Consider the following 21,586-nt stretch of genomic DNA (forward strand, 5'->3'; position numbering starts at 1 on the left):
GCAAGGTCAAAGGCATTGCCATTTGCACCTGGATCCTCTGGGCCTGCAGAGAAGATGGGCGGCGTGGCTGCTTGTAGGCTGCCTCCTGTAAGTGGCGCAGGCAGGCAGGCAGGGGGCATCCCTGCTCCTTGTCTCAACCTGAGACGGCACAGCTGGGGAAAGAGATCTGCTCGGTGCACTCCTTAGCCCGTCTGCCAAGTCTATACACCTTTGCACATTTTTAAAAGAGCATCTCCTCAGTGTTCGTTTGATTATACTGAGTGGTTGACTCCCCTGTGTAGACGTGATCAGGGTTTGAGACGTAGCTGCCAGAGTCCCTAGGTAGCCGGCAGACTCGTGGTCTGTACTGCCTCTCCCTTTGTTGATGCTTAACTTTTTCTCAGCAGTCTGCGCTGTTTTGGAAAATTGGGGACTACAGTTGGCCAGAGAACCCACCAATGGCGCCTTGAAAATATGTTAAAAAAAATCATCCGTACTCAACATAGGCAGACTTTCTTGTAATATCCTAAGCAATATGGCATAAAAGTTCCGTTCATAGCATTTACAGGGTATTAGGTATGCTAAGTAATCGGGAGGGTGTGTGTGGCTTAATATGCAAATGCTGTTCCATTCTACATTAGGGACTTGAGCATCCACAGATTCTGGTATCTTGGGGCAGGGGCGTCCTGGAACCAAGCCGTGTGTCCGCTGTGGCCGGATTTCAGATCACCCCACTGATTCCAGCTCCAGTGACCGAACGAGGTGTGGCCGCTTCCTCCGTGAGCCACCCGCCAGGCAGGGGGATGGATCATCCATCTGATCTTAAAAAAGCTCTACTCCTGAAGCAAACGCTCCCCTGTTTTAAGAGCGGTCGATAGAATCGCGGCACCAGGGATTTCTCCACCCTAAGTAAACTGGGGGCAGAGCCCTAGCAGGGCTCATTGCAGTGGAAGAGCAGGTAAAATCGTTCACTCAGGTCCAGACTCCAGTTTTTAAAATGCCACTGCTTTTCTAGCAGAATCAATGTCTCAGCTATTAACCCAGCTCCCACCCGATGCTTCTCTTGTGGTTGGGTTCTTTCTGGTCCTGGAAGGGCAGCACCAGATCATGGGTGTGGGCTCTGAGACCTGGCTGCAGGCACCGTGGGGTTCTCATGGGGGCCTGGTATCGGCGGTGGGGTTGTAGAAGAGGCTTCTGAGCCCACAGGCTGGTGGGGCTCACCGGCGGCTCCACATCTCCCCATGAACTTGAGGTTGGAGTTTCCTTTGAGTCTCCTCTGTGCAAATGGACAACAGGAGAAAAATTTGAACAGCCTGGCTCATGCCTCCATGGCAGGAGTGTAAATTGGAGCCACCTTTGGGAGGGCAGTATGGCCAGCACTATCAGAATCTAAAATGCCCACATCTCTGGCCTGGAACTTACCTTGCAGATCTTCTCCAGTGTTCTGAGTAACATATGTGCCACTACGGTCACTGCAGCATAGCTTGCGATGGCAAAGCATTGGAAACCACTACCATAAAGAGGAGACTGGGCAAATGCCTTGTGCATCCTTGCAAGGGAGTAGTCTACAACGATTAATGACAGTGCGATGTAAGAAGTGTCTTGAGGGGTGGGTATTGTGGTGTAGAGGGTCACGGCACCACTTGGAATGAGGTCTTCCTGTAACAGAGGGCCTGGGGTCGAGTCTCCACTCCGATTCCAATCCAGCTTCCTGCTGATGCATGTTCTAAGAAGCAGCAGACAATGGCTCAAGAACTTGGGCCCCTACCACCCACATGGGACACCCAGATGGGAGTTCCTGGCTCCTGATTTTCATTTGGCCCAGACCCAACTGTTGCTCTCTGTGTGTCTCCCACTGCCTTTCAAATAAAGAACATAAGTAAGCTTTCAAACAAGCTTTGATTTGAAAGGATCTCCAAGATGGGCTGTCCAAGGAGAGGACTGGATGCAGAACAGTAAGCATCTGATGTGTTACTTGTGTAAAACAGATACACAGAAACCGCCGTATGTATCCATAAGCTCTTTGGGAGAATATGTAGATGCTGTTTACTGTGTGCTTATACATCCCTGATAAGCCCATCGTAAGCTGGAATGTCGTAAGTTGAAAATGCGTCGAATGCATGCAGAGAACTAGTGCATGGAATGTCCTGGCTCAGCACAAGGCCGAGGGCTTGCTGATTCCCTGGTGACCATGGGGCTGATGAGGAGCTGTGCTCACCGTTCTGCCCAGCCTCGCAGGAGAGGCTGGAGCTACACAGCACTGGACTGGGTAAAGATCAACGTTCGAAGCACGGTTTCTACGGAGGGCCTATCACCTTCAACCACTGTCAGGTCAGCTGTCATAGGAATAATTGTAAGTTGAGGACCAGCTCTGCAGTAGAGGGGTAATGAGGTGCTTGCTCTGGGGAAGGTGACAAAGGAAGTGGGGACCCCATGTTGCCCAAGTTGCAACTTAGACATTTATTCTCATTCTATTTTTCCTAGTTTTATAAGTTAATTATGTATTTGGCAAAGATAGAAAAAGAGAGAGAGATCTCCCAGATGCTGATTCATTCCTTAGATGCCCACAGTGGCTAGGGCTGGGCTGAGACCAATGCTGGGAGCCTAGGACTCCACTAAGATCCCCCCAGATGGATGGAAGGGAACCAATTACTTGAACCATTACCGCTGCCTCATAGGGTCTATTTTAACCTTTTTATTGTTTTGGCTTTGCACAGTTATTCTAGTGGCAGTTCCTATGGACTCTGCATCTTCTTGTTTGGATGCACCTGCTTCTCTCCCTCCGCCGCACTGGGCCACTACCCTTTCACAGACCTCTGAGCACCTCCTCCCCTCTTGGCCCTTTGCAATCCATCCTCCACCTAGCAGCCAGCATTGTCTTTCGGAAACAAGCCTCCCTGTGGTTTCCCACTGCAGCCAGAATAAAAGCCAGTGAGCCCGCTGAGGTATCTCATGTTCTCCTGTTTTCCAGCCTCTCTCCAGCCATCTGACCTCTTTCTCTAACTGCTGAACTCTGTCTTGCTCTCCCCTAAAACAGTCTCCTCCAAGCTTGTTTGTGGCCACCAGGCCTCAGGATCTGTAGCAAATGTTATGCTCCATCCAAGTTTCTCTGCCTTATCGGTGTCCCCTGCCTTTTCCGTCTCTGCACATATCATGAGTTGTGGTGGTTCGAACATTGATGTGCATGTTCGTTATCCATATGTTCCTGCTGGATTTTAGGTTCCATGGGGGTAGGGTTCTTGTTTGTTTCGGCCACCTTGCATTCCCAAAGCCTAGCTCACAGCCTGGTGTGGAAACCATAATCGTTGAACTGATGGCCGTCTGGATGAACAGGACGTGATGGCTTGGAAGGTGGCTCTTCCAAGGAAATAGATTCGGGCAGGCTAAGGGGCACAGCCTCCTGTAGCAGCCTTGGTCACAGGAACCAAAACTCTAGGCTGCTTCTTACTGTAAAGAAAAGGCACAGCCTTGCTTAATCCTGGTTCGTGTTTCTCATGAAACAGATCCCTCAGGGAATGCCTAATTTCCAAGTTTCGCTACCATAGCTCCCCAAAGTGAGGGGGGAGCTCAGATTGAGTGCCAGGCTGTGTCTTAGTCCGTTTTGTGTTGCTGTAACAGAATACCAGCACTGGGTAATGGGTAAAGAAAAGAGGTTGATTTTTTTGGGCTCAAAATGCGGGTGGCTGAGAAAGTCTAAACTGCTTGAAGCAGCATCTGGCTTCTGGTGAGGGCCTCATAGTGGACAGATTGCAGGGTGACAGTGTGTGTGTGTGAGAGAGAGAGCGAGCTCACAGCAAGGGAAGAGGCAAGAGAGCAAGCCAAGGAAACCAAACTTGCTTTGTAAAAACCCACACTCGGCCAGGGAGTGCAGTGGAGGATGGCCCAAGTGCTTGGGCCCTGCACCCCATGGGAGACCAGGATAAGCACCTGGCTCCTGCCATCGGATCAGCACGGTGTGTTGGCCGCAGCGTGCCAGCCGCGGTGGCCATTGGAGGGTGAACCAACGGCAAAGGAAGACCTTTCTCTCTGTCTCTCTCACTGTCCACTCTGCCTGTCAAAAAACAAAAAAAAAAAAAAAAAAAAAAAAAAACAAATAAAAAATATTCAAAAAAAACCACACTCATGGTAACTGATCCAGTCCTACAGAAAGAGAACTCACTCATTTGAAAAAAGCACTTAACTGTCTGGAAGGCCTGATCACCCCTCTTACAATACCGTTACTGAGAGAAGTAAGCCTCAATATGAGTTTTGGTGCAAACAAACCACATTGAAACCATAGCCCTGGGTGCACATCTTATCTCCTGGGACCTGTCTTTTTCTTCCCAGAATATGAGTTCTGCCTTGGCTTGGCTTAACAGGAGCTAGCGCGCAGTTACCAGTTACCCTGAGACAAAGTTGGCCTTGTCCTTAGTCGAAGTCTCTCTATGTTCCACCTCCGTTTATCCACTCACTCGCTGCTTCAGGGACTTAATCCGGGTAAGGGTCACTTGGTGCTTACCACATGCAGGACTCTGGGCCATACCAAGTTTGCCCTGGAAGCTAACTGTGAACCAGGGATGTGCACGCAAGGGGTGTGTGGGTGTGTGGGTTGTAGGGCCGGGCAGAGGGAGGGGTGCGTCTCTAATGCAGTCTGATTTGGCAAAGGCCTCAGCTGATTCCAGGCCTCTTGCAGGGCTGATCTGAGGTGAGGGTTCTAAGCTTCCTACGCCACGTTGACCGTGGTTGGTTCAGACTGCCTCAGAGAAGGGTACGCGTGAGCTTGGGCCAGGTGCTCGCTGCAGCACAGGAATTCTAGAAAGGTGGTGACATTTCCACAGCAGCTGGGGGAGACACATTTCGGTCCAAGGGGAGGGAGCTGGGCAGCGGTCGAGCCTCCCCGGAATCCTCCCCCACTTATCGGAAGTGCAGTAGCGGGCATTCCAATGTGCGCTCCTATGGGATGCTACTGTTGCAGGCGGCAGCTTAACCCATTAACACTGCCACTCCCCCAAGTGCCCAAGAGTTTTAATGAGTTCCCAGCTGATGCTAATTCTGCTTCTGGTCTGGGACGGCACTTTGAGAAGCACCTGCCTTGGCCTTGCGGGGGGAGGCAGTACCACTCTTGTAGTTGCTGCTCTGGGGTAGACCTGAGTGTGAATCCTGGCTTAGTCTCTTACCAGTCGGCCCCTGGACAAACTCCCTCTCCGTGACGGAGGTCGATTTTCTCAGTCCTTGGTGAGTTTTCCTCATTGTTAACTGTGGAAGACTCTGCATGGTGAGAGAGAGGCTTGGCGTGGGAGGAGTTTGATGTGCTCACTATAGTAATGGATAGCACCCATGTGCCTGGGTGGAGTCGGGGTGGCCTCCCGTGGTCTGAATAACTCACGGGATCCTGGGTGCGGGAGCATGGCTCTGGGGCAGCAGCACAGTCATTCTCACAGGCACTGTTGTCACCGGCAGGTGTCCAGTGAGTGGCTGGTCACCACCCCTCCCATGCTCCACGAGAACCCCAAGCACACTTCCTGTCCACACCGCCTGACGCCGGCACTCTCTCCTGCAGGTGACACAGAAGTTCTCCCTGGTGATTGTGCAGGGCCATCTGGTCTCAGAAGGGGTCCTCCTCTTTGGCCACCAGCACTTCTACATCTGCGAGAACTTCACCCTGTCTCCCACAGGCGACGTCTACTGCACCCACCACTGCTTATCCAAGTGAGTGCCCTGCTGCTTCCAGAAGACTCTTCCCTGAGCCCCAGGTCTCCTTCCCACACCCTCTCCACCCCCATTCATCCCTGCTCCACCGGGTCCTTACTGCAGGGTCGGGCCTGCAGCTGAGCCATGAGATGAAGCAGAAGAACCTACCCACACAGGCTGCCCATGACTGCAGCTCCCAAAGCTGAAGCCTGCAGTGGGTGGTAGACTTGCAGACAAAGAAATGCATTCAGGATGAGGGCTGTTTCCTTGGGCTGCTGGAGCTGAATTCAGTCCCGTCGGCTTCCCCACTGGACACTACTGTTTCTTTGTGAGGCTGCGCAGGTGCAATTGGCAGCCTTCTGGAAGGAGGTCCCTGTGCACTCTCCTTGTGGGACAAGTTGCATGCTATGTGGGGACTCTTAGGGGCTCACATGTGGAGGCATGACCTGGGACTGGGGCTGTGGGGCTGGGGGAGCTCCCTGAGAAAGCAGGGAATGTCTGAGTCTTGAGAGATCTCGAGGTGATATTGGGATAGAAGTTTTAAGTCATTGTACAGCAACCACTACCAGAGATCTTGGGCAGCAAGCTGGAAGGTCCTGCTTTAGGATCCAGTGCACTTGGCCTTCTTGGGTTCTATGGGCTCTGAACCGTCAGCTCCCTGGCATTTATGAAGCACAGCCATTCAAACCCAAATTGGCTGTGGTTGCACTCCGGCCAAAAGTTCCATTGTTAAGCTGTATGCTTTCACTTGATCCTTGCTTTTGAAGACTTCCAGACAAAGATGTCTTTGTGTGGACACAGGCCTTGCCCAGTCTGGTTAGCCCGAGGTTCGCACGACATCAAGATACCCTTAGCGTGGTGACTCTCAAACCAAGCTTACATCAGAATTAACCTGGAGGGAGGGCTCGTTAGGACACAGACTTCTGAGTCCGGCTGCCACCAGGTGTTTAGTCCAGCAGGTCTGTGTAGTACCCGAGATTTTTAAAACTTGATTTAATCTGATTTTATTCTAAAGGCAGAGTGGCAGAGAGAGGGAGAAGGAGAGGGAGAGGAAGAAGGAAGGAGGGAGAGAGAGAGAGAAAGAGTGAGAGAGCTCTCATCTATTGGTTCCTCTGTCCAGCTCTCCTCTGTGGGTGACAGATCTTGCTACTTAAGCCACCATCTGCTGCCTCCCGGATGCACATTGGCAGGAGGCTGAAACAGAGAGAGGAGCTGCAACCTGAACCCAGGCCCTCCAGTATGGGATGCGGGCGTCCCAAGTGGTGGCTTAGCCATGACACCAATTACCTGTCCCAAGTGCCTGAAGTTCTTTAAAAAAATATTTCATTTATTTATCTGAAAAGCAGAGTTACAGAGAGCTGGGAGGTGGGTGGAGTGTGGCTAAGGGTAGGGAAGGCAGAGTGGAGAGAGGGTGAGAAAGAGAGAGGAAGAGATCTGTCTGCTGGTTCACTCCCCAAATGGCTGCAATGGCTAGGGCTGTGCTGGGCCAAAGGCAGGATCCTAGACTCCCTCTGGGTGTCCCATGTGGGTGGTAGGGGCCCAAACACTTGGGCCATCCTCTGATAATTTTCCAGGGGCGTTTGCAGGGCGCTGTATCAGAAGTGGAGCAGCTAAGACTCCAAGGGTCACTCCTATGGAGGCAACTTAACCCATTGCATCACAACACTGCCCCCCCCCCAGCCCCAAGTGCCTGAGGTTTTCACAACTTCCCAACTCGTGCTAATTCTGCCGCTGGTCTGGCACCACGCTTTGAGAACCACTGGATTTCAGGTTCTTCCCTGCCGATCACTGAGAAGTGTCACTCCCAGTTGTCATAGCATTTCCAGCTTATGTCAGGATGCAAGAATGGAAGGCGTGTGGGAGACTAGATGCCAGCCTGTCCTTCTTTAATGTAGATCGGCTTTAGAATTCTTGGCGTTTCTCTCTGCACTAATTTCCATCTTTTATTCATACCCCACGTTCACCGATTGCCATGCGTCCTCTGTGCCTTTCGGAGGCAGAGGGAGCATAATTAATACTTGGCACGCTCATCCCATCTTATTGCTCATGTTTTATTGATACTGATCAATATGGACAATGGGTCTGCAGACTGGCCTCTCTGAGTGAGCACTGATGGATGCTTTCCACTCTACCTATATGCATAGCATGCCCATGTGATGATTGCATTATCCACTGCTTCCCTCTGCACCTCCAGCTCAGCTTGGGAAAGTTAGATGAAGTCTTATTGATTGGGCAGATTGTGTCTATGAGGTGCATCTAATCAGGATCCAATTGACTGTGTTCGCACTGTTGATAGAAGCCCAGTGGTTATATGCATAGACTGGACTTGGAACGGCAGGAGAGACCGTCCATGTGTGAAAATGTATGCTTCTAGAGTGCAAGTCAGAGTGGAGGGAGAACAGATTACTGCCTGGAATCTCAGCTGGGAGTTGTGCGGGTAATTTTAGTCACCATACCTCCAAGAAGTGTGTGCTAATCAGACAGTGCTGTCTCTCGGGGGTCTTGTGTAGCCCGCGAGCATTCCCCAGGATGCACTTCTCCCTGACAGGCTCCTAGATCATGTCGGATCAATGGGGAGTAAGTCTTATTTTGACCATGGAGACTAAGGAAGATACATAAATAAGCCTGTTAAAAATAAAGTTAAGTCAACCCTGAAATGTTGCTCTAAAAGACTGCCATCAAATTGAGCACAGTTGAGCATTAGACCTTGAAAGAGATTCTCTGATGTGCCATAAAAAATATCCCAAATAAAACTCAAGAACACTGCAAATTCCCCATTAGTGGTTAGATGCATGTACTTGAGAACCTTCCTTAGGAACTAGGAGCCTTCTGAGAAGGTTGGCTTGGGCTCACTGCCGGTCTCCTTCTGAAAACAGGGTGGCTGTATTCATTTTCTAAGCTATTAAAACCTGGGTGACTTTCACGGATACAGGAATACACAGTTGCACAGTCCTAGATGCTCGAAGTTTGAGGTCAAAATGTTAAGACGCTACTGTCTCAGACAGCCCTAGGAGAGAATCACCCCTTGCCTCTTCCAGCTTCCGGTGTTTGTGGGCAGGGCTTGGTGTTCCTTTGCTTGCAGGAGTCCGAACTCCTTTTGCATGGCGTCTTCTCCCTGTGTGTCTTCATGTCACCGTCCCTCTGTGTGCAAATTCCTCCTTCTTATAAAGACATCACATACTGCATTTGGGGCATTTTGACTTGAACCCTATTTCCAAAAGCAGTCACATTGTATATTGCAGCTTAGGATATCAGCATCTCTTAGTGAGCACAATCCTACCCATGACATGGAGTCAAGCTCACAAGCTTTAGCAGTTGGTTCATTTGGTGGGGACCCAAAACATCCAACTGGACCTTTGACCTGAGATATTAAAATAAGGCACTTGGGGCCAGCGCTGTGGCGTCGTAGGTAAAGCTGCTGCCTGCAGTGCCGGCATCCCATATGGATGCCAGTTCAAGTCCCGGCTGCTCCACTTCCGATCCAGCTCTCTGCTGTGGCCTGGGAAAGCAGTAGAAGATGGCCCAGTGTGGGAGACCTGGAAGAAGCTCCTGGCTCCTGGCTCCTGGATTCGGATCAGCGTAGCTCTGGCCATTGCAGCCATTTGGGTTGTGAACCAGCGGATGGAAGACCTCTCTCTCTCTCTCTCTCTGCCTCTCCTCTCTGTGTGTAACTCTGACTTTCAAATAAATAAATAAATATATTCTTCCACATCAGTTGGAAGTTTCAAGGCTCGATCCCCTGTTTAATTCAATTCATAGATGCTTCTTGAAAGTCTGTCTTGTCCGAGGCACGGTGGTAGACTCCATAGCTAGAGAGAGGAGGAAGTTGTTGAGTCTGGTAATGGATTTATGATCTGGCGAGTGACTCCAGGTGTAATTCTGAAGATAATTGGAGAAGTTCAAGTGTAGGACAAATCCAAGCATATTTCATTCTGAAATCCATTTCTATCAAAGACCAGGTCAACCCAATATCACAGCTATCATTTATTTAGCTCACTGCGGTTTCTCTAGTAAGAACATTAACAGTTATGCTAGGACCACTCTGGACAATTTTCATATATCATGACAGCTGTCAGGCAGGAGAGCTGTGAACAGCATCCTGTGAACCGTGGCAACAGCCCTACCTCAAGAGAAACGTGGATCGGCCGCCCCTTGCTACCCGCGAACCTCGGGAGCCCCGACACAGGTTATTTTGCAGCACAGCTGGGATGCGGTGTTGTCCAAGACACACAGTTGCAGCTGGGTGAGGGATGCTCCTTAATCAGACTGCACCGGGGAGCTCACTGGTCTTTGATATAAATGAGCTCAGCTGAGAATTGGGGGTCCACCTGAGGATTGCCACCCTCTGTGGATATTCAGTTCCTACAAGCAGGAGAGAAGTGATCTTACTTCTTCCGGAAGGCTCCTTGTGCCACCAGTGTGTGCGGGAGTCGGAGGTTGCTGAATCAGCACAGACTACATAGAAAGGAGGGAGAGCTGGAGAGAGGAGCTCTGTGAAACCCAGAGACCCCTCCCGTCCCAGGGGAGGCGGGTGGGGGAGAAGATCCTGTTGCAAGCACTCGGGTTTTTGAGTCTGTAGATCTGGGTTGGAGTCCGGGTCCCTCGTATCCAAACAGCCTCCTTTGTCTGGAACGCAGTGTCTGGACGTAAGTTAAGGGCGTAGCCATAACACATGCTCAGTGATGAGGACAGAATGGAATGACAGGGACGCGCTCAGGACGCCAGCGAGCGTGGCAGTCGCCCAGCCCACCGGCCCAGCACAGCAGAGAGGCAGCCATGGCCAGAAGCCACGTCTGCAGGGTGGAGATAGCAAACGTGCAGCTCAGGAACCGGAGACCTTGGCCGAGTTCCCCCACCGTATGCAGCGTCACTGCTTGTGCTGTTCCCACCAGTCCCCCACGCCGGACCAGTGCTTGACTCAAGCCATGGGCAGGAAGCAGGGTTCTCCTGATGGCCCCACGGGGAGTCAGAGAAGTTCAGCTCCGTCCCAGATAGGGATGTTAATAATGGACAGCAGCCTAGGCCAGCAGCAGGTTTCAATTAAAGTGTCCTGGCAGAAGCATCCAGAACCAAAACTACATTTTTCACTGGAGCCATCAGAGGGCCTTGGGTGGATTGTTCTGAGAAGGGTGGGAGGGGGTGCCCCAGAGCCCTTTTTTTGGGTCCTAAAAGGGGAGGGGGGCATGGCCCAGGTACAGAACTGCCTTATAGAGAGGCCAGCTGTACTTCCCAAGTCCACTTTATGCTGAGAGTGAGACACTCTCTCTGCTTAACCTTACTTGGCTTCTGGCACTTCTGGGGTCTAGATTGTTCCCTATCTGCCCCCCCTCCCAGAGGAGGCTTAGTGTGACATCTCGCAGGGACGGGCTCCTGAGACACCCACGTGACCAGTCGCCCCCACAGCTGGGCCCAACAGGTCATCGTCGTCCATCCTGCAGGCGAGGTGGGAGGAGGATCTCGGGTCACACCCGGGCCATCCTCTGGCTTTTACACGGGTCCCCGGCCAGTCTCCCAAGCTGGCTGCTCGTGCTCCAAGGCCTGGGAGACTTCACCAGGGCCCCCTGCCCTTTGTCCCACTCAGCCTGCATCTTGCAGCCTAGGGATCTGAGCTTCCGGGTGGTTGTCTGTGCTGTGTGATGGAGCGGTGCCTGCAGAACCCGGCGGCTCTCTCTTTGGCCCAAGACTGGACTGAGCCAGCTGCTCAGGATGGCCCATGTAGAAAGCTCCCAGGGTGGCTGGCAGTATCTCCAAGTGCAGTCGCTGCACAGAGGGGCCTTCTCATACCCCCTGCCCCAGCCCCCTACAACCGGCGTCAGTGCTGTCCCGGAGGCTGTGCCGTCATCTTGCTGTCCTGGGTGGGTGTCCTGTGTGGGAACAGCCCCCAGCACCAGACTGATGTAACAGGTGCTTAGAAAGTGCTTCCTAGGCCGTGGGGGCTGGCACAGCAGCCAGTAGCGACCAATGCACTTCTGGACATGTCCCCAGAAACTCGGAGGGCGCAAAGGGGTGGACGCCCATCTGATGTCCAAACACACACGCCCCATGTCCTGTTTCCTTTTCAGCATCAGTGACCCCTTCATTTTCAACATGTGCAGCAAAGACAGGTGCTCCGACCATTACTCGTGCCAGTGCCATGGCTACGGCGACCTGCGGGAGCTCCGGCACGCCCGCTTCCTCCTACAGGTACGCCCTGGAGTCGTGGAGGACACACGCCTGACCCCTGCTCCGCCTGTGCTCAGCTAGCCGGGTGCCCTCGGGGAGACAGCAGGAAACTCTCAGGCTTGTGTTGGCCCAGGTCCCTGGCTCTGACTTGTGCTGTGTTGTCTCCTGTCTGGGCGGTGGGCTTCCCGGCTCGTCTGTCTCCCACTGTGTGTTGTCTCCTTGCCGTCGATCTGAGCAGCCCAGGAGGAGCAGGAACACAGGGCAGGCCGGCTCCGTGGCTGAGGACTGGGAGTTACCTGCCTTGCTGAGCCCGCGTGGTGCCAGGACCCTCCCCTGACCGCCACCCTCCTTCCTGTCCCCCTGTCACTAGGCTCCAGGGCAGAGCGGCTCAGGAGCCTCCTGACGGCCCCCTACCAAGGCTCCCCCTGCTGCCTGCAGGCTTCCCCAGGCAGAACCCCAAAGCTCTGCCTGGATTCCGAGCCCACCGCAGGAGAGAGAGGAGGAAGCCCTGGGCGTCCCGGAGGCCTCAGACCCAGCTGGCCCCATCAGCCCAACCTCAGCATCCCGTTCCCAGGGCAGCAGGCGGAGGAGGCGGGGAGAGGAGGGGCCAGGGTCTGGGTTGGGTCACGGGGTTCTGCACGGGGGACAGTGCTTGGCCCTGTGGAACCCAGGAAGGGTACTCTCTGTTTGTATGTTTACTCTGCATGGCTTCCTTCAGGGAGGCCTCCCAGGGGAGCAGATTCCAGAAAGTTCCCGCGGCCCTGCTGACCCGGGTCCAGCCAGCTGCTGCTCCTGTCTGGGTCTCTGCAGACCCCTCTTTCCCCTGCCCACAGCTGCATCCATTTTGTCTGAGTCGGGCGAGCTCCTTTGCAAGGAGAAAGAGCTCCAAGGGGGTGCATGGAAGAGGCAGCCCCCCACCAGGGTGGCTCTGGGCAGTGGGACCGAGCCTGGAGTGGGTCTGCCCTTGGCTGGGCCACGATGCCTCCCTCAGGCAGCCCTCCAGGCTTTCTTGCCTGTCTTTTGCACCGTCCCATCCAGAGCACAGGGCGAATGTTGGTGCGCGTGGAAGGTCTTCAGAATGATTGGCTAGGATTCTGGGTCACCCGACGGGTGAGACCTGGTAGCTGACAGGTATCTGTGAGTCTCTCTTTGCCCTGGCAATCTGATTTTTTCCAGATGCCTGGATCCCCTGACAGTGGTGCTGTGCAGGGTGCTTTAACAGCAAGACCGCTGTTGGTGCAGACCTGGGATCGCCCAGGAGTGAACCAGAGCCTGGCTCCCACAGATGCCGGAGCCGGCTGGCGCCTCCACAGTCTACATCCCCGTTATTTATGTTTCCATCAGTAGAGGGGACATCTAGGGCTCTTACTCCAATCAGCAAAGGAGAGGGGTTTGTAACACCAAGCCTAACACCTCCCTTCTGCTGGGGGGGGGGGCAGGAAATGACTCTGATGGGATGCAGTGCCCACTGGGAGTCCCACCCCCGTCTCCCCACCCACCTGCCCCTCCAGCTGCAGGCCTCACCCCTTGCCACCCCTCCCTCCATCCCTGGGAACTCGCCCTCCCTCACCCTGTCCCTGAGGCTTATCCGCGATGCGGACTCCCATATCCCTCACTGCAAGTCTGCTATTTACGTAGCTTGGGATCGAAGAGGGGAGAGAGGGAAGGAGGAAGGGAAGGGAAACAAACAGATAAACAAACAAACAAACAAAAAAACCAAACAAATAGAAAGGAAAAGGAAAGAAAAACTGCGTGGGTGTTTTGGTGTTGTGTTTTTTTTTTTTTTTTTTTTTTTTTTTTTTTTTAACAGGCAGAGTGGACAGTGAGAGAGAGAGACAGAGAGAAAGGTCTTCCTTTGCCGTTGGTTCACCCTCCAATGGCCGCCGCGGCCGGTTTGCTGCAGCTGGTGCACCGCGCTGATCCGAAGGCAGGAGCCAGGTGCTTCTCCTGGTCTCCCATGGGGTGCAGGGCCCAAGCACTTGGGCCATCCTCCACTGCCTTCCCGGGCCACAGCAGAGAGCTGGCCTGGAAGAGGGGCAACCGGGACAGAATCCGGCGCCCCGACCGGGACTAGAACCCGGTGTGCTGGCGTCGCAAGGTGGAGGATTAGCCTAGTGAGCCGCGGCGCCGGCCAAAAATGCGTGGGTTTTATTTGGACATTAACAAGGCGCCCGTGATAATGGCACTGCCGTGTCAGCACGGCTGCGCCCCCCAGCAGCTCAGCACAAGGGGCTTGGCACAGCGCCCTGGCCTCTTCTGCCGCAGATGAGATGGGATGGCTGCACCCACTCAGTAGCTGCCCCCTGCTTGTGCTGAGAGGAAACCCAGCCCATGACCCGGAAGTGAAAGTTTCTGAAGCCGTCACTGGCCACCTTCTCCCTGTGTCTGCTCCTTGCTCTTCCTGGGCAGGCAGCTTTTACTTCCTGTCTCTGCCAAGGAGCTGGAGCTTGGGCAGGCCCCCGCCCATTCGGCCGAGCCCCCTCCCCTCCCACGTGACTGACACCAGGGTCTACCTATCCCTGAGAGAGTCACAGAGCTCACCAGGAAGGGTTGCCTGCCAGGGACAGGAGCATTCAAAGGATTTCTCTTTGTAGGACATCGCCCTGGAGCTCTTTTTCCAAAATGGGTATTCCAAGTTTCTCGTCTTCTACAACGGTGATCGGAGTAAAGCCTTCAAAAGGTGAGGGTTTGAGAATCCTCCTTCCAGGGCCACTGACCTGAACCAAGAACGGAGGACCAGGGATGGCTCAGCTTGTGCGTGCAGAAGTGTTCCCCGTGCACGGCAGGCAGGACCTGGGTTAGGCACAAGGAAGAACTTCCTGGTCCCCAGAGCTGTGGAATACTGGGACGAAGTGCCAAGGGAGGGAGGGAGGGAGGGAGGGAGGGAGAGAGAGAGAGAGAGAGAGAGAGAGAGAGAGGAGTTCTTGGAAGCAAGCTCCCTTTCCACGGACTCACATAATGAGTAATGAGGCAGTCATGACAGAAAGGAGAAAAACTGCAGATACACCATATTTAAGAAACATGTTTAATGAGCCTTCCAGAATATTCTGGCTTTATTTTCCAATTTTCCAAGTAACTTATTTTTTCTGGGGACTTAATCTGTCTGTTTGATCCTGGTTGCCAATTTTAGTTGCTCCAGTTTCGTACTTCACTGGTGAAAAATTCCACACAGCTGATTTCCTGCTGGGGCAGAAAACTTCTTCTTAAAGAGAGAAGCCTGCTATTTCAGTTGACTTCTCTTTCTCCAGGTGGATTTGGTCTAAGAAACTGAAGGCAGTGTCTATACTCGTGGTGATTTGTTTTTAGTCTGATTAACCTCACGATGGATTTGCAGGTTCCTAGCCAGGACCAAAGCGCACAGTGGTTGGATTGAGGGAGGGAGTGGTTGTGCTCAGAGGGGCAGGCAGGGCTCGGCTTCCTGCCTGGCTCCCGCGGCCTCTCTGCTGGTGGTGCTGACGGAACGGTTCCTCTCTTTTTTTTTTTGTTCAGCTTCTGCTCTTTTCAACCCAATCTGAAAGGGAAAGGCATCATGGAGGACCCCCTCAATCTCAGGTAACACCTGGGCCAGCCCTGCTGACTGGGCACGGGGCTGGCCTCGCTGGGATTCTCTTTGGTCACCTGGTTCTGCTCCAAGAAGCGATGCTAAGAGCACCTCCGTTTCCCGTCAATTCCCTCTGTCCCATCCCCATACATCCTGATCCAGCGCCTGAGAATCCCTCTGCCAATTACACAGACTTGAAGTCCGGCACATCCTGTGGCTTTTTCAGGCCGAGCAGCCGGAAGTAGCCCCTTACCTGCGGTGGTGAGCAAAGGTTGCTCATAGAGGTGTCAGCAGCCCAGGCTGTATAGCCCATGGGTCAGGCCAGTGAGCCGGTCTGCAGCTCTCCTTCTTATAAGGAGAGTTTCTGGATTTCAGAGGCTGAGTCAGTACAGATTGAGCATCCCTACTCCAAAAATCCAGAATGTTCAGAATCGCAACCTCTCTGAGCACTGACGTGACGCCACAGTGGAAAAGCCCACATCTGACCTAATGTGATGCATTGCAGTTGAGTGCAGGTGCATTAAAAATACTGGGTAAAATTCTCCACCTCAGGCTATGTGTATATGGTGTTTATGAAGCATAAATGAATTTTGTATAGACACGGGGTCCTAGCTCCAAGGTCTGTCATTGTGTATATGCAGATATTCCTGCTTCTGAAACAATCCAACCTGTGAACGCCTTTGGATCCCAAGCACTTTGGATAAAGGGAATTGGCCTATCTCTGATGGCATGAGTGCGATGGTAATGGGTGCATCTGTGAGATGCTTGTGGTCCCTACCTGTGTCGCCTCCACAGGCTCCCAGATCTCAGAGGAGCCAATTCAGGATCAGCAAACGGCTTTATATCACTTAGGAGTGAAAATGATGGAGAAGAAGCCATGGCTGTTTTTTTCCTCCTGGAATATGGAGTGGGGACAGGACAGGAGGGGTATCCCTAAGAATGATACTCAGAGTACCTTTAAGTGTACAATGGGTTCCACCAATTCTCTCAAAATTATTTTTGGACCACTTGTGACATGTTGTATTTGCTGTCTAGCAGGAGCAATAAGCGAGTTAGTAAACAAACAAACAAACAAAAAACTCCTGTCCCTAACTGAATTTATATTCTTGTAAGGACAGACCTAAAACAATCTAAGTAAGTGAACTAAAAAGCGTAACAGTCCATGGTAAACATCAGGACAGAAAGCAAAGCAGATAGAAATAAACGCTGAACTCTTAGAGGGAGCCGTGCTAACAGGTGAGTGTGGGAGCTGGGCCCCAGGGTAAAGGTGCCGGGCCTACTCTGACTACACGGGAAGCACTGTGGGGTTTTGAGCAGAGGAAACGTGTGGCTCAACCTCTGCTGTGTCCAGAACAGAACGTGGTAGGTCAGAAGCGGAAGCTGGAGTCTGGTGAGGAAGCTTTTGTCATACCCAGGTGAGAGACGGTGATGGCGTGGGTCAAAGAGATGAGCGCAAAGACAGTGGGAAGCAGGCACGTGGTGAAGGCTCCTCTGACGGCATCTGATGACAGATCAGGTGTCAGGCAGAGAGAGGACGAGGGAGCTTTGGGATAAGACCCAGGACTTTGGCTCTAGCCGCTGGAAAATGCAGTGGGCACTTCCGTCGTGAGAAGAGCTGCCGTGGGGCTGTGGTGGCTGTCAGAGGTTCAGCTTTGGAGGTGTGAGTGTTGTGGTGGGTGGGCCATTGGAGATGTGGGTTTGGAGTTCAAGGGCGGGAGTCCCGGTGAGCCATGTATTTGGAATAGTCTGTGAAGTGATGAGAGTGGACAGCGTTGCCAGGAGGACATGTGCACATGGAAGAGAGGTAGAGGGCTGTGTCCTGGGGCTGCAGGAACTTTTTTTTTTTTTTTTGACAGGCAGAGTGGACAGTGAGAGAGAGAGAGACAGAGAGAAGGTCTTCCTTTGCCTTTGCCGTTGGTTCACCCTCCAATGGCCGCCACGGCCGGCGCGCTGTGGCCAGCGCACCACGCTGATCCAATGGCAGGAGCCAGGAGCCAGGTGCTTCTCCTGGTCTCCCATGGGGTGCAGGGCCCAAGCACCTGGGCCATCTTCCACTGCACTCCCGGGCCACAGCAGAGAGCTGGCCTGGAAGAGGGGCAACCGGGACAGAATCCGGCGCCCCAACCGGTACTAGAACCCGGTGTGCTGGCGCCGCAAGGCGGAGGATTAGCCTAGTGAGCCGCGGCGCCGGCCGGGCTGCAGGAACTTTTAGAGAGGGAGCACATGAGGAGAAACCAGCAGAAGATAGGGAAGAAGGGGCAACCAGTATGGAAACATCCTGGGAGCCAGGCAGACTGTTCCAAGGTAAGAGGGATCAAAATTTTTTTTTTAAGATTTATCTTATTTATTTGAAAGACAGAGTTTCAGAGAGGTAGAGCCAGAGGGAGAGAAAGAGGTCTTTCATCCACTGGTTTACTCCCCAAATAGCTGCACTGGCCAGAGCTGAGCCGATCCGAAGCCAGGAGCCAGGAGCTTCTCCCAGGTCTCCCGCACGGGTGCAGGGCCCTAAGGACTTGGGCCATCTTCTACTGCTTTCCCAGCCCATATCAGAGAGCTGGATTGGAAGTGGATCAGCTGGGACTCCAACCGGCACCCATAAGGCATGTGGGCACTGCAGGCAGTGGCTTTATCCACTGCGCCACAGCGCTGGCACTCAAATGTTTTTGACAGCTCAAGTTGGGCAAGAACTGAGAAATGACCAGTGACCTTGACAACACGGGAGTCACTGATGGTTTCCAGTGGCTCCCAGCAGAGGCTTCCTGTTGAACCAGCACTGCCCTGTAGTGGACGCACTGTGAGGAAGTCTCAGGCATGCCAGGGCACCGTGCCAGAGACCTGGGCACCGGCGGGTCCCTGTTCACCAGCTCCAGTGGACGTAGTCCATGAGTTCAGCAACAGCATGGCCCCAACTCTGCGTATCAGCTGGATGTGAGCTCCCGTGATACAGTTTGTTCCTACAAGCCTTAGCAGGCACACTCAGCTCTCTCTGCACCCTTTTAAGTAGTGAGAAGCCATTTCAAATGGAAACAAAAAGAAACATTCATGGGCAGGCTTCAGGCTCAAATAAGTCTGCAGGAAACAGCTGCTCCCCCATCTCTGAGTGGATGTTCCCCTGGGACTGGCTCGGGTCTCTCCAGCCCTTGGTATCACAATGACATTGATGGTCCTGCAGGTGCAGCCCATCAGTCACACACGGGTTCCACCACACATTCCACGTACCCTGTCCTAAAAACTGTTGTACAAATTCCAAGGCTGGTTTTCACACACCCAGGCTGGCTTTCCTGCTCATCACAGAACCAAGCAAAGACTTTCACTCCAAGCTCAGGGTGGTAGAGACCCTCCCCTGATTCGGGAGGTGAGGTCAGTCCACCCAGCAACGTGGACCATGAGGATGGGGATGTGGATTCCTAAAAGAGCCAAGATTCCATTGTTACAAGACAGGTGGGCACGGAGGCGCCCGTCAGAGCAGGTGGCTATGCACTGTCCCACGCAGAGAGGACTCCTGGGGACCGCCATACTCGTGGACCGCACGTACACCCCCTTTCTTGCTCCCTGGGAATAGCACCGCATCTACTGTCACACGAGTGACCTCACTAAGCCCTCGTGTCTCCACAGGTCGCCTTCTCATCAATATATAATATAGCAGCACTCAGAGACCTTGTGGCCGTGGCTGCGACAGTGAGTGGCACTCGGTCCTCTCCTAGTCGGTTGGCCTCTGGGTCTCCTCCAAACTGCCGAACTTCTGTGTTCCTCCTTCAGATAGGAAGAGGAAGGACACAGAAGGGACAACAGGAAGCACACAGAATAGAGGCTGTGGCCACTAAACTGGGGGCCCACACAGAAATGCTTCCCAGGAAGGCAGCTCTGTGGTGGAGTAGATCTTTGGAAATTGCGCCTCACGAATCAGTAGGTTGCTGCTGGCCCTCCTGTAGGTAGGGGGACAGCTGGGGATTGCGTGATTGTGTTTCCATGGCGATTCTGTCTGCTGTCAGTGCTGGCTGAGACCACCGGAGCAGGACCATTCCAGGACCGTTCTGTGTCATGCCTTGCACAGACCCCGCGCAGCTCCGAGCGTGGAGACCCTTGGAGAAAGCTGTACGTGGAGCTCCAGGGTGACATTCAGCTCAGTTCATGCAAGGTCTTGAGAATGAGATCACCGAGCGCGTGGAGAGCCTGTGCCGAGGAACTAGCCGCAGGCTGTGGGATCTGGCAAAGCGTCCCAGGTTCCCAGTAGATTGCAAGGCCTTTGCTTCCTTTTAGAATTGCCCACCACGTGCTTGGCACACGTTCATGGACAACTGATTACAAAGAGACAGTGGTCCCTGCTCTTTGGCATCTCCCCCGCTTCTCAGCCCTTCTCTCACCAGCCAGCACTGGGGCTCAGGAGAGCAGAGCACCTGTTGGCCTCAGCCTTAGGAGAGTTGGGCTCACCATTGCCATGTACATGGAATGCGTGGGGGCATGCTCCATGCTCACGGCCAGGGGCAATGCCCAGTCCATAGAATGAGTCTTGGAACCTGCCCAGCTGCTTGCTGGACACTGTCAGGAATGTGCACGTCTCTTTCCAGAAGCAACTACATTGTGCCCTTCGGAGGGTTATGACCTGGCCCGTGGCGCTCAGCCTATGCTGAAGATTTTTCTTGTCTCCAGTCCCTGCTCCTGGTTATATATTTGACCCTCTTTGGATGCCATCTCTATGTGGGGGAAGCCAGAGATTTGGGGACCAGAATTCCAGCGACAATGGTTGCCTCCATGGCTGTATGTCAAGGAGTTTACCTGGGCCTGGATCCCAAGTAGAAAATACTTGGAAACCCTGGATGAATCTGAGCTCTCTAACTCACCCGTGTTGGCATGGTTTGACCTCTGTGGGGTGCAAGGCTTGGCAGATCTACAGGGCCTTCCCACATGAAGCTATCTAGAGTCCCCAGACAAGGGCCACTCCACGCAGTCACACACAGGCTCTGTTGAGGGAGAGAGGGGCCATCCAGAGAGGAGACGCAACAGCAGAAGGTACAAGGATGGGGCTGGGGCTTGCGAGCGTGTGTGTGAATGAATAGGGACATCCTTACACTTGAAAGTTCTCCGTGCCCTTACCAAATGTTCCGACACCGAGCAGCCCTTTGAAAAATCATGCCGTGTTCTTTTAAAGGAAGAACAAATGGACACGCTCAGTGCTGGAGTCATCTCGTTACTCCAGACTACTCGGAAATGAAGAGACAGGAAACAGTCACTTTGGGTGTTATGTCATCTTTCAGGGACAGATAACAAGAAACAGGTTCTTGTGAATTTTGTTTTTTTTGGAACATACTTTCTCAAGGCAGTGAATACCAACCTTGTCCTGGTCTAAAGGGTAGTGGGTACCCAAAGCAGCTATCTGCTTTGTTTAAAATACGCAAAGAGCTTTGCAGATTAGAATGTTTATGGTGGTTCTCAGCAGGGATGGGGGTCCCACATTTTCACTTGCTTCTCTGTAGACATTTCTTAGGGAAGCTAATGTGGCCTGGCTCGGTTACATTGCTCCTCAACCATCTCAGGTCATACTGAGCCCAGGATTTAGGAAACAGAGAAATACAAGGTCAGGTTGCCTGCTGAGTTCTCCCTCTGTCCAGCCGCTGTTGGACTCAGCATACATCCTTGAATGAACCTGAAGGAACCTTCCACAGCCCTGGTCTGACATGCTGACCCTTGTGCCATGGAAGCAAAAGGTGCCTGTGGGGAGTCGGTGCCGTGGCACAGTGGATAAAGCTGCCATCTGCAGTGCTGGCATCCCATATGGGTACCAGTTCTAGTGCCGGCTGCTCCACTTCCCATCCAGCCGCCTGCTAATGCACCTGGGAAATCAGCTAAAGATGGCCCAAGTCCTTGGGCCCCTGGTACCCAAGTAGGAGACCCGGATGAAGCTCCTGGCTCCTGGCATCAGCCCAGCCCAACCCTGGCCAATTAGAGCCATCTGGGGAGTGAAGCAGTGGATGGAAGATCTCTCTCTCTCTGTCCCTCTCTGTCTCTGTAACTCAGCCTTTCAAATAAGTATGGAGAAAAAAAGAAGGAAGGAAGGAAGGAAGGAAGGAAGGGAGGGAGGGAGGGAGGGAGGGAGGAAGGAAGGAAGGAAGGAAGGAAGGAAGGAAGGAAGGAAGGAAGGAAGGAAGGGTGAATCAAGTGATGAGCAGCCTGCTGGTTCCAGGTTACACCCTGCTGGGCCACCTCCAGGAAACTGGGGGCATTCAGAGAGAAGCT

General features: G+C 53.1%; 1 protein-coding gene across 3 annotated transcripts in view; it reads left to right on the forward strand.

Annotated features, from left to right (window-relative positions):
* The window catches only part of WDFY4 (WDFY family member 4), a 275,027-nt gene that overhangs the window by 196,930 nt on the left and 56,511 nt on the right, over window positions 1-21,586 (forward strand). For all 3 annotated transcript variants that reach the window (XM_017338630.3, XM_051837551.2, XM_051837550.2), the window contains exons 44-47: window positions 5,519-5,667; window positions 11,712-11,832; window positions 14,406-14,491; window positions 15,301-15,363. In XM_017338630.3, coding sequence (XP_017194119.2) covers window positions 5,519-5,667; window positions 11,712-11,832; window positions 14,406-14,491; window positions 15,301-15,363 — 419 coding nt within the window. The remainder of the gene's footprint in view (window positions 1-5,518; window positions 5,668-11,711; window positions 11,833-14,405; window positions 14,492-15,300; window positions 15,364-21,586) is intronic.

The sequence above is a fragment of the Oryctolagus cuniculus genome, chromosome 15 (genome assembly GCF_964237555.1).
Source record: "Oryctolagus cuniculus chromosome 15, mOryCun1.1, whole genome shotgun sequence".
NCBI classification, from domain to species: Eukaryota; Metazoa; Chordata; class Mammalia; order Lagomorpha; family Leporidae; genus Oryctolagus; species Oryctolagus cuniculus.